General features: G+C 45.5%; 1 protein-coding gene across 8 annotated transcripts in view; it reads right to left on the bottom strand.

The window, feature by feature from the left end:
• Positions 1–12497, bottom strand: part of LOC115117041 (receptor-type tyrosine-protein phosphatase S-like) — a 141619-nt gene that overhangs the window by 15763 nt on the left and 113359 nt on the right. For 7 of the 8 annotated variants that reach the window (XM_065013631.1, XM_065013626.1, XM_065013625.1 and 4 more), the window contains 9 exons: positions 11665–11918; positions 10578–10665; positions 9076–9294; positions 8528–8685; positions 7928–7942; positions 7585–7697; positions 1630–1727; positions 567–702; positions 156–331 (listed from right to left, as the gene is read on the bottom strand). In XM_065013631.1, the coding sequence (XP_064869703.1) occupies positions 156–331; positions 567–702; positions 1630–1727; positions 7585–7697; positions 7928–7942; positions 8528–8685; positions 9076–9294; positions 10578–10665; positions 11665–11918 (1257 nt within the window). The remainder of the gene's footprint in view (positions 1–155; positions 332–566; positions 703–1629; positions 1728–7584; positions 7698–7927; positions 7943–8527; positions 8686–9075; positions 9295–10577; positions 10666–11664; positions 11919–12497) is intronic. The other variant, XM_065013628.1, reaches the window with a different exon arrangement.

Raw genomic sequence — 12497 nt, 5'->3', positions numbered from 1 at the left:
CTATCTAGAACCAAAAATGTTTCTCCTATTGGGACAAACGAAGAACCCTTTTATCTAAGAGTGTAGATAACACCTAGTGGATGAGTGTTGCCCTACAGTAGATAATGTCAGTGAGTGGATGAGTGTTGCCTTCTCCTGTCTCTGTCCCATCTCACCCGTGACTTCTCCTCCAGTCTGGTCATCATGACCACGGAGGCTGCTCTCTGTTCCCACACCATCCTCCAGAAGTCCCCGAATGTCTCTGCCAGCGGGCCCTGTGTGGCGATGTAGGCATTCTGCTTCCTGTAGCCGTCTATGTAGTTAGCATTGATGTAGTCACTGCCCAGGATACCTGCATATGGAGGGGGAAAATGTGGAGGGAAGAGGAGAGTTGTTAAGTTCGATTGACGTCATTGAAAATGTCTTAGTTCAGGACTATAGACTTTATCTGGGTCCCTGCAACCACCACTACAATCTGAATTGAATCCATACAGTATTTGACCTCTACCTGGACAAGAGGAAGGGTGTCATTCACTGTACAATGATTTATTGTCTTACAAGTGAGGTCAATATCTCATAAGCTGTACCTGGACTTGAACCTTCTATGGGGGCGAGGACGACGCGGGTGTGGTCATAGGCGATGACGTTAGCATAGCGGTTCTTGGGCTTGTTCACCTCCAGGTTGGAGTGCTCCCAGGTGAACTGCTGACTGGGGTCGATGGACTACAACACAGAGAGGTAAAAGGTTGGGGTTAGGCTCCCAGGTGAACTGCTGACTGGGGTCGATGGACTACAACACAGAGAGGTAAAAGGTTGGGGTTAGGCTCCCAGGTGAACTGCTGACTGGAGTCGATGGACTACAACACAGAGAGGTAAAAGGTTGGGGTTAGGCTCCCAGGTGAACTGCTGACCAGGGTCGATAGACTACAACACAGAGAGGTAAAAGGTTGGGGTTAGGCTCCCAGGTGAACTGCTGACCAGGGTCGATAGACTACAACACAGAGAGGTAAAAGGTTGGGGTTAGGCTCCCAGGTGAACTGCTGACTGGAGTTGATGGACTACAACACAGAGAGGTAAAAGGTTGGGGTTAGGCTCCCAGGTGAACTGCTGACCAGGGTCGATAGACTACAACACAGAGAAGTAAAAGGTTGGGGTTAGGCTCCCAGGTGAACTGCTGACCAGGGTCAATAGACTACAACACAGAGAGGTAAAAGGTTGGGGTTAGGCTCCCAGGTGAACGGCTGACCAGGGTCAATAGACTACAACACAGAGAGGTAAAAGGTTGGGGTTAGGCTCCCAGGTGAACTGCTGACCAGGGTCGATAGACTACAACACAGAGAGGTAAAAGGTTGGGGTTAGGCTCCCAGGTGAACTGCTGACCAGGGTCAATAGACTACAACACAGAGAGGTAAAAGGTTGGGGTTAGGCTCCCAGGTGAACTGCTGACCAGGGTCAATGGACTGAGAGGACCAGGAAACAGAGATGAAGAGTTAAAGGATGGAAAAAAACGTTGCAATATTTTCTCCTCATTTATAGGAGTCTAGGACAGGATGCCATTTCAGTTTGCAAGGGGCAACTGGTACACATCCTTGAGTAGAAAACCAGGTCCTAGGACTCATGTTCATCCATCCTCCATGCTGTCGCTCTCACCTCGTACTCCTGAGACAGACGCAGGCTATCATTGGCCTTGAGTATCTCTGTGTGTTCAGCCAGCTCTGTGATGGGAATGGGAGGGTGGCTCATCATACCTAAAGGACAAGGACAAGGGTTAAAGGGCAGAGGTCAGAGGTCATGAGGGCTCACTGTGTGACCAAGTGGGTTTCTAACGCAGGTGGCCAGTGTGGTTCAAGACCGCGTTAGCCCACTAAACTAAATCTTACCGAGGCATAAGCCCTGGAAGCACATATGTCTGCATGTAGAGTACACCTACACACGCCTCTCTGTCATTGCATATGATTCATTACTGGTTCTTTGCTAGATGTCAAAAGACAATTACAGAGCAAAAAAACAACATATTGATCAACTTAAGGTACAAAGTCTCCAATTTGGTTGGTTTGTAAAGTGTTTGCCTTTGATGTGAAAATAGCTTTTCTTTGTAATTAGGAGCGCGAGCGACGACTCGGAGACAAACAAAACAAACAAACAGAGTGTTAATTAGTCAGAACGGCACCCTGAGCCTCTCCACACACACACACACACACACTGGTAAAGGTGTGGAGGACGAGTGTTAGCCCCCATATATAAAGAATTGTAAGATCTAGGGTAGAGTGCTATAAAATATAATCAATATTGTGTCAGGTACCAAAGTACATTTTTCACGGTTCTGGACACCTGAACATGTCTTCTCAATGCATCATGAGCAATGTTGTAAAAAGTAGGTCTATTTGTAAGAAAACAAGCTGTGACACCAAATATCAAACAGATGAGTACATTGGTTAAGCAACACCTGTGAAAAATGAATGACTTGTTCAGCTATTTGCCACAATATCCAAATTATACAATATCAAATCAAATTTATTTATATAGCCCTTCGTACATCAGCTGATATCTCAAAGTGCTGTACAGAAAAACTCCCTAGAAAGGCCAAAACCTAGGAAGAAACCTAGAGAGGAACCAGGCTATGTGGGGTGGCCAGTCCTCTTCTGGCTGTGCCGGGTGGAGATTATAACAGAACATGGCCAAGATGTTCAAATGTTCATAAATGACCAGCATGGTCGAATAATAATAAGGCAGAACAGTTGAAACTGGAGCAGCAGCACGGCCAGGTGGACTGGGGACAGCAAGGAGTATATTTTTATTTTATATATATCTTTTACATAATAATATCCTCTGCATTTTTATCTACAGTTCCTTCTGTGTGTGTGTGGGGGGGGTCAGTTTCTTGTTACATACAGGAAGTGCACGAAGTGGTGGAAGCAGAGCTGTGAGATTTAACACCAGAGCAGCTGGAGGTTCAGTGGGCCAGCTCTATCTGGCAACGCAGGGAAGAACGGAATACATGTGCCACGTTTTCTATTCAGAAATATGATTCTATTAGCTAACTCTGACCTTTCATCTTTTCAAGAACGAATAGGTTATGGACTTGTTTTAAGTTGTGACTGTGTTGACACCTCCGTCCTCTCTGGCATGGTCATCTAGAGCCTGCCAGATGGACTGTGGGCAGACGGTTACAGGGTTTGGGCCGTGCCATGCCGCCAGTCACACAGTTATGACTCATCTAACTATACTAACCTGGAAGACAGCAATTTTGAAATTAGATCTTGGTAGAAGCTTTAGAGTATTATAAACGTGACCCTTATTGGTGTGTTTGCTGTGGTACATGTTCTTTATTGCCCTAATTGGTCTACAAGTTCTTGCCTGGTTTAGATCTTATCTGTCTGAAAGTTATCAGTTCGTCCCTGAGGATAGTTTGTCATCTGACAAATTAGTGGTAAGTTTTGGTGATCCTTAAGATTCTGTTCTAGGACCACTATAGTTCTAACTAAATATACAGTGGAAGTCGGAAGTTTACATACACTTAGGTTGGAGTCATTAAAACTCGTTTTTCAACGACTCTACAAATGTCTTGTTAATAACAAACTATAGTTTTGGCAAGTCGGTTAGGATATCTACTTTGTGCATGATTTTTTTTTTTTTAAAAGCCCGACTGCGGTTTGCAACTGCACATGGGGACAAAGATTGTAATTTTGGACAAATGTCCTCTGGTCTGTTGAAACAAAAATACAACTGTTTGGCCATAATGACCATCGTTATGTTTGGAGGAAAAAGGGAGGCTAGCAAGCCAAAGTACACCATCCCAACCGTGAAGCACGGGGGTGGCAGCATCATGTTGTGGGGGTGCTTTGCTGCAGGAGGGACTGGTGCACTTCACAAAATAGATGGAATCATGAGGCATGAAAATGATGTGGATATATTGAAGCAAAATCTCAAGCCATCAGTCAGGAAGTTAAAGCCTGGTTGTATGTGAAGGGTCTTCCAAACGGACAATGACGCCAAGCATACTTCCAAAGTTGTGGAAAAATTGTATTGGAGTGGCCATCACAAAGCCCTGACCTCAATCCTGTAGAAAATTTGTGGGCAGAACTGAAAAAGTGTGTGCGAGCAAGGAGGCCTACAAACCTGTCTCAGTTACACCAGCTCTGTCAGGAGGAAAGGGACAAAATTCACCCAACTTATTGTGGGAAGCTTGTGGAAGGTGACCCAAATCATTTGACCCAAGTTAAACAATAAGGCAATGCTACCAAATACAAATTGAGTGTATGTAAACTTCTGACCCACTGGGAATGTGGTGAAAGAAATAAAAGATGAAATAAATAATTCTCTCTACTATTATTCTGATATTTAACCTTCTTAAAATAAAGTGGTGATCCTAACTGACCTAAGACAGGGAATTTTTACTAGGATTAAATGTCAGGAATTGTGAAAATTGAGTTTAAATGTAGTTGGCTAAAGTGTATGTGAACGATCTACTTCAACTGTATATTACCTCTTGGTGATGTCATTCGGAAACTTTCACTGCTGTGCAGACGACACACAGCTGTATATTTCGATGAAACATGGTGAAGCCCCAAAATTGCTTACCACGGAAGCCTGTGTTTCAGACACAAGGACGTGGATTGCAGATTTGTTTTTACTTTCAAACTCAGTCAAAACAAAGATGCTAGTTCTTGGTCCCAAAAAACAAAGATACAAACTAAACACCTCCAGACAAACTAAACACCTTCTTTGCCCACTTTGAGGACAATACAGTCCCACTGTCACAGCCCGCTAACAAGAACTGTGCCCCTCTCCTTCTCCGTGGCTGACGTGAGTAAAATATTTAAACGTGTTAACCCTCGCAAGGCTGCTGGCCCAGGCAGCATCCCTAGCCGCGTCCTCAAAGCATACCGGCCAGTCTAGACCCACTTCAGTTTGCATACCGCCCCAACAGGTCCACAGACGACGTAATCGCCATCTCACTGCACACTGCCCTATCCCCATCTGGACAAAAGGAATACCTATATAAGAATGCTGTTCATTGACTACAGCTCAGCATTCAACACCATAGTACCCTCCAAGCTCATCATCAAGCTGGAGGCCCTGGTTCTCAACCCCTCCCTGTACAACTGGGTCCTGGACTTTCTGACGGGCCGCCCCTAGGTGGTGAAGGTAGGAAACAACATCTCCACTTCGCTGACCCTGAAAACTGGGGCCCCACAAGGGTGTGTGCTCAGCCCTCTCCTGTACTCCCTGTTCACCCACGACTGCGTGGCCATGCACGCCTCCAACTCAATCATCAAGTTTGCAGACGACATAACAGTAGTGGACTTTATTACCAACAATGATGAGACCGCCTACAGGGAGGAGGTGAGTGCCCTCGGAGTGTGGTGTAAGGAAAACAATGTCTCACTCAAAGTCAACAAAACAAAGGAGATGATCTTAGACTTCAGGAAACAGCAGAGGGAGCACCCCCTATCCACATTGAAGGGACAGCAGTGGATAAGGTGGAAAGTTTTACGTTCCTGGGCGTACACATCACAGGCAAACTGAAATGGTCTACCCACACAGACAGTGTGGTGAAGAAGGCGCAACAGCGCCTCTTCAACATCAGGAGGCTGAAGAAATTTGACTTGTCACCCAAAACCCTGACAAACGTTTACAGATGCACAATCGAGAGCATCTTGTTGGCCTGTATCATAGCCTGGTACGGCAACTGCACCGACCTCAACAGCAAAGTTCTCCACAACGCATCACCGGGGGCAAACTACCTGCCCTCCATGACACCTACAGCACCCGATGTTACAGGAAGGCCAAAAAATCATCAAGGACATCAACCACCCGAGCCACTGCCTGTTCACCCCGCTATCATCCAGAAGGCGAGGTCAGTACAGGTGCATCAAAGCGGGGACAGACTGAAAAACAGCTTCTATCTCAAGGCCATCAGACTGTTAAACAGCCACCACTAACATTGAGTGGCTGCTGCCAACATACTGACTCAACTCCAGCCACTTTAATAATAGAAATTGACGGGAATTGATGTAAAAATATATCACTAGCCACTTTAAACAATGCCACTTAATATAATGTTTACATACCCTACATTACTCATCTCATATGTATATGTATATACTGTACTCTATATCATCTACTGCATCTTGCCATCTTTATGTAATACATGTATCACTAGCCACTTTAAACTATGCCACTTTGTTTATATACCCTACATTACTCATCTCATATGTATATACTGTACTCGATACCATCTACTGCATCTTGCCTATGCCATTCTGTACCATCACTCATTCATATATCCTTATGTACATATTCTTTATCCCTTTACACTTGTGTGTATAAGGTAGTAGTTGTGGAATTGTTAGGTTAGATTACTCGTTGGTTATTACTGCATTGTCGGAAGCACAAGCATTTCGCTACACTCACATTAACATCTGCTAACCATGTGTATGTGACAAATACATTTGATTTTGATTTGAAGGCGAGGTCAGTACAGGTGCATCAATGCTGGAACTGAGAGACTGAAAAATAGCTTCTATTTCAAGGCCAGACTGTTAAATAACCATCACCAACCGGCTTCCACCCGGTTACGTAACCCTGCACTTTAGAGGCTGCTGCCCCATATACATAGACATGGAATCACTGGCCACTTGAATAATGAAACACTAGTCACTTTAATAATGTTTACATACTGCTTTACTCATCTCATATGTATATACTGTATTATATTCCACTGTATTTTAGTCAATGCCACTCCGACATAGCTTGTCCTAATATTTATATATTTTTTAATTCCATTCTTTTACTTTTAGGTTTGTGTGTATTGTTGTGAATTGTTAGATACTACTGCACTGTTGGAGCTAGGAACACAAGCATTTCACTAAAACTGCAATAATATCTGCTAAATATGTGTATGTGACCAATAACATTTAATTTGATGTCTTCAGTAGGTCCTATGATTGAATGTAGTCTGGCCCAGGGGTGTGATGGTGAACGGCAAGGCACTGGAGTGATGAACCACCCTTGCTGTCTCTGCCTGGCCTGCTTCTCTCTCTACTGGGATTCTCTGCCTCTGACCCCATTACAGGGGCTGAGTTACTGGGTTGCTCACGCTCTCCCATTACCCCCCGAAGAGGGGTGCCTCACGTAATGCCAGGATATTTTCACTTCCTTTTCCGTTTTGCGCCCTCCATAGGCTCGTGTGGCTGGGGAGATCTTTGTGGACTATTCTCTCTGTCTCTCTTTCCGAGCCACTGTTCTTCTGCATTGCTTGCTCTTTGAGGTCTTTGTCGTTTTAGGAGGGGTTTCTGTATAAGCACTTTGTGACAACTGAAACTTTTCCGTCTTTTTTCAAGAAAGAATGTGTTATCGAAGAATGTGTGTGTGTGTGTGTGTCTGTGTGTGTCTGTGTGTGAGTGTATGTGTGTGTGTGTGTGTGTGTGTGTGTGTGTGTGTGTGTGTGTGTGTGTGTGAGTGAGTGAGTGAGTGAGTGAGTGAGTGAGTGAGTGAGTGAGTGAGTGAGTGAGTGAGTGAGTGAGTGAGTGAGTGAGTGAGTGAGTGAGTGAGTGTGTGTGTGTGTGAGTGAGTGTGTGTGTGTATGTGCACAATACATACCAGGGGTCTGGAAGTTGATGCGTCTCATCTCAACAGGGTCTGTGGGGTGGTGGGCCATCATCTCAACATTACACAGAAGGCTCTTGGTGCCTGGCTCGGAGTCCTTCCTCTTACTGCTCAGGGGCCAGGGAGACGGAAACAACAGGACACACACCAGACAAGCAACACACCAGAGAGAGTAGAGAGGTTAGAGTTCATGACTGTCTAACAGTATTCATCACAATCTATTTTCTCAATGAACACAAGTTAAATATATATTGCACTGCAATTTAAGCATTAGATTTTGCCCTGCATCATCTGTCCTTTGAGATCAAGACAACTGTTTAGTATGACCGACACTCACCTGTCTGGCTTGTTGCTTCGGAATCAGGAGCGAGCGAGGGAATGAATAATGAAAGGAGGAGGAGAGGGACAGAGGGAGAGACAGAGAGAAAACTCTATTTGATACATTTATATTCAAAATGGCCGGCTTTCTGTGGATGACACGTCTTTTCAGCTCGGTCAGGCTAGCAGTCATTCCTTACAATGCTGCTTTTTGTATCTTTGCCTGTTATGCCAGTATACTGTGTAAGCTGAGGTAGCTACATTTCAATGGTTATAGTGGGCTAGCACCGTATGTGCTTAGCATGTTAGCATGTTAGTTATAGTATATTAGTATGTTAGCTAGTTATAGCATTAGCATGGAGGTGGTTATAGAGTGTTAGCATGTTAGCTACTTATAGCATGTTAGCTATTTATAACATTATAATGTTATTAGCATGTAAGCTGGTTATAGAGTGTTAGCATGTTAGCTACTTATAGCATGTTAGCTATTTAAATAGTTAGCATGAAAGCTGGTTATAGCATGTTAGCTAGTTAGCTAGTTATGGATAGATACTGTAGTTATACGTGTTAGTTATAAAATCGCTGTAAGTTCAGTGCTCCCTCTTCGGGTCTCACTCACTTCTTGTAGAGCAGGATGGCGATGACGATGCAGATGATGAAGACTACGGCCAGGACGGGTCCCACCACCCAGATCAGACCATCCCCCGCATCCAGGGGCTGGGGGTCTGAGTCCGGAGCGATCACTGGCTCTGTGTACGGACTGTCCGCGTACATCTTCTACAATACACAAACAAAGAGCACAGTGAGTGAGGAATACATATCACAGCAAGGGCTAGCCAGGGGAAATTAACCTAATTTTCATCATTTAATTGTCTTAAAAGTATTGCAATGTCTCTTGAGAATGACAGAGAAGACTGCGTGAGAGGGATACACACCGTCCTACAATACATACACTCTTAGAAAAAAGGATTCCAAAAGGGTTCTTCGGCTGACCCAAGGATTCTACATGGAACCAAATAGAGTTCTACCTGGTACCAAAAAGGGTTCTTCAAAGGGTTCTCTTGCGGGGACAGCCGAAGACCCCTTTTAGGTTCTAGATAGCACCTTTCTTTTCTAAGAGTGTATACACAATCACACAAAAACAAACATAATTGGATTGGCCCGTACCACTGTGGTGCCATTGAGTTCTGCCAAGATGAAGAACACGTACTCCTGTCCTGGTTCTAGAGCGCGGTTCTCAAAGCCTCCATAGTCCAGCTGGTCCCCCAGAGTGAAGAAGGCTGGCAGAGTAGCAGGGGTGAAGAGGGCTGAGATGTAGGCTCTGCGCAGGTCTACCGGTTTCTGCTGTCTAGATTCCCTCTGTCTCTGACTGCTGTCCTTCAACAACTGGGAGACAGAGAGATGGAGAGAGAAGGAGACAGAGAGATGGAGAGAGAGGGAGACAGAGAGATGGAGAGAGAGGGAGACAGAGAGATGGAGAGAGAGGGAGACAGAGAGATGGAGAGAGAGGGAGACAGAGAGAGGCAGAGAGAGGGAGACAGAGAGAGGCAGAGAGAGGGAGACAGAGAGAGGCAGAGAGAGGGAGACAGAGAGACGGAGAGAGAGGGACAGAGAGAGATAGAGAGAAAGATGGAGAGAGGGAGGGATAGATTGAGAGAGAGATATGGGGAAGAGAGAGCGAGAGAAGAGAGGGAGGAGAAGGAGGGAGTGAGATAGAGAGAGGGATGAGAGAGAGGGAAGGAGAGAGATAGCGTGAGGGAGAGAGATGGAGAGAGAGAAAGAGGGAGGGCGAGAGATGGAGAGAGGGAGGGAGGGAGGGAGAGAGAGGGAAAAAGATGGAGAGAGGGGGAGGGAGAGAGAGAGAAAAAGAGGGAGACAGAGAGATGGAGAGAGAGGGAGACAGAGAGATGGAGAAAGTGGTGATAGGGAGAGAGCGCGAGAGAGGGAGGAGAGGGAGGGAGTCAGATAGAGGGAGAGAGAGGGAGAAAGAGATGGAGAGAGATAGAGGGAGGGAGGGAGGGAGGGAGGGAGGGAGAATATGGAGAGAGGGGGAGGGAGAGAGAGAGAAAGAGAGGGAGGGAGAGAGATGGCGAGAGAGGGAGACAGCGAGAGAGAGAGAGAGAGAGAGACAGATCGGTGGAGAGAGGGAGACAGATGGAGAGAGAGGGAGACAGATGGAGAAAGTGGGATAGAGAGAGATAGAGAGAGAGATGGAGAGAGGGATAGATAGAGAGTGTGTGAGAGAGATATGGGGTGATAGGGAGAGAGAGAGCAAGAGAGGAGAGGGAGGAGAGGGAGGGAGTCAGGTAGAGGGAGAGAGAGGGAGACAGAGAGATGGAGAGAGGGAAGGAGAGAGAGAGAGGGAATGAGATAGAGAGTGTGAGAGAGAGATAGCGAGATGGAGAGAGAGAAAGAGAGAGGGAGGGCGAGAGAGGGAGGGAAAGATGGAGAGAGAGAGAGTGAAGGAGAGAGAGAGATGGAGAGAGGGAGAGAGAGGGAGCGAGAGGGAGCAAGAGGGAGAGAGAGGTGATGTTAATGATGAATTTTTTCTTTATGTAAGCATTAAGAAACCACATGATAAAATCTGAGAGAGCAAAGGTTCTTAGAGAGAGGAGAACGGCCAGACGAGCCAGTTCATGTGTTCCCAGATAGGTTGCCATAGCTCTCACCTCCTCCAAGTCCATCTCGTCTGGGCTCTTGAGATGTCTAATGACCCCCCTCGCCCTCCTCAGAGGAACTACCACCACATACAGGTTCCTACAGGACAGAGGAACAACCAGATTGTCAGGGAATTTCATTACAACTTTTCTGTGGCAGTATACTAGCAGAGTTGAAGTCAGAAGTTTACATACACCTTAGCCAAATACATTTAAACTCAGTTTTTCACAATTCCTGACATTTAATTTGAACAAAAATCTCTGTATTAGGTCAGTTAGGATCTCCACTTTATTTTAAGAATGTGAAATGTCAGAATAATAGTAGAGAGAATGATTTATTTCCTCTTTTATTGATTTTGGCCCATTCCTCCTGACAGAGCTGGTGTAACTGAGTCAGGTTTGTAGGCCTCCTTGCTCGCATACGCTTTTTCAGTTCTGCCCACAAATGTTCTATGGGATTGACGTCAGGGCTTTGTGATGGCCACTCCAATACCTTGACTTTGTTGTTCTTAAGCCATTTTGCCACAAGTTTGGAAGTATACTTGTGGTCATTGTCCATTTTGAAGACCCACTTCACAGTTGGGATGGTGTTCTTTGGTTTGCAAGCCTTCCACTTTTTCCTCAAAACATGATGGTCATTTTGGCCAAACAGTTCTATTTATGTTTCATCAGACCAGAGGACATTTCTCCAAAAAGTACCATCTTTGTCCACATGTGCAGTTGCAAACCGTAGTCTGGCTTTTTTTATGGCGGGTTTGGAGCAGTGGCTTCTTCCTTGCTGAGCGGCCTTTCATGTTATTTCGATATAGGACACGTTTTACTGTGGATATAGATAGTTTTGTACCTGGTTCCTTCAGCTTATTCACAAAGTCTCCAATTTTTGGCTGATTTATTTTGATTGTCCCATTATGTCAAGCAAAGAGGGACTGAGTTTGAAGGTAGGCCTTGAAATACATCCACAGGTAAACCTCCAATTGACTCAGATGATGTCAATTAGCCTATCAGAAGCTTCTAAAGCCACATAATTTTCAATTCATAATGTTGGGAAGGTAACCGCCCATCAAAATCACTAAAAAGCAACCCTGTGGCTAGCCCTTACTTGACAGGGATGCGATTCTCCAGCGAGGGCAGGATTATGGTGATGGTGGTCTCCGTGTCACGGGTGTGGTCAATCTCCGGACGGCGGATTGCAATTGGTGGAGAGGTCTTGGCGTGGATGCGGTGCCTCAGCCCGCCCATGTTGCCCTCAGAGGAGGTGATCTTGAAGTCATAGTCGGTATCTGGCTGCAAGTTGGGGATCACTGCTTTCCTCAGCTTGGCATCCACCTCCATCTTCTGGCGGTTATACTCCACCTGAGAGGAATAGGGTAGGGGAGGGTATTTCTGACGGCTAAGATCACACATATACACACACATCCTGAGAGGAATAGGGTAGGGGAGGGTATTTCTGACGGCTAAGATCACACATATACACACACATTCTGAGAGGAATAGGGTAGGGGAGGGTATTTCTGACGGCTAAGATCACACATATACACACTCATCCTGGGAGGAATAGGGTAGGGGAGGGTATTTCTGACGGCTAAGATCACACATATACACACACATAATAAGATAGCGCCGTCCTTAATGGTCGCCATTTTGCGAGCTCCAACCCAACTTTGCTATTTTGTGATTCTTTAGCCGTTTATTTTGACTTATTTTTACAAAATGTATCCTCTATTTCTTACAACCGACAAGAACTCTTGAACATCAGATCGGTAGTTACTTACCCCAATTCCAGCTTCTACTTCAACTTTGACTCATCTGCCCTGGGCTCTTTCTGTAATTCTGACCCAATTTTCGGGATATGCAAGAGGAAAATCCGGCATTACAGAGGCAAGAGAGGGGAGGCCTGGCAACATTAAGGCGAAGGGAAAACCGAACACCTCT

Source organism: Oncorhynchus nerka, linkage group LG9b (assembly GCF_034236695.1).
Source record: "Oncorhynchus nerka isolate Pitt River linkage group LG9b, Oner_Uvic_2.0, whole genome shotgun sequence".
Lineage (NCBI taxonomy): Eukaryota > Metazoa > Chordata > Actinopteri > Salmoniformes > Salmonidae > Oncorhynchus > Oncorhynchus nerka.
The sequence above is the reverse complement of the archived record's forward strand: the minus strand, read 5'-3'. Positions and strand labels throughout refer to the sequence as shown.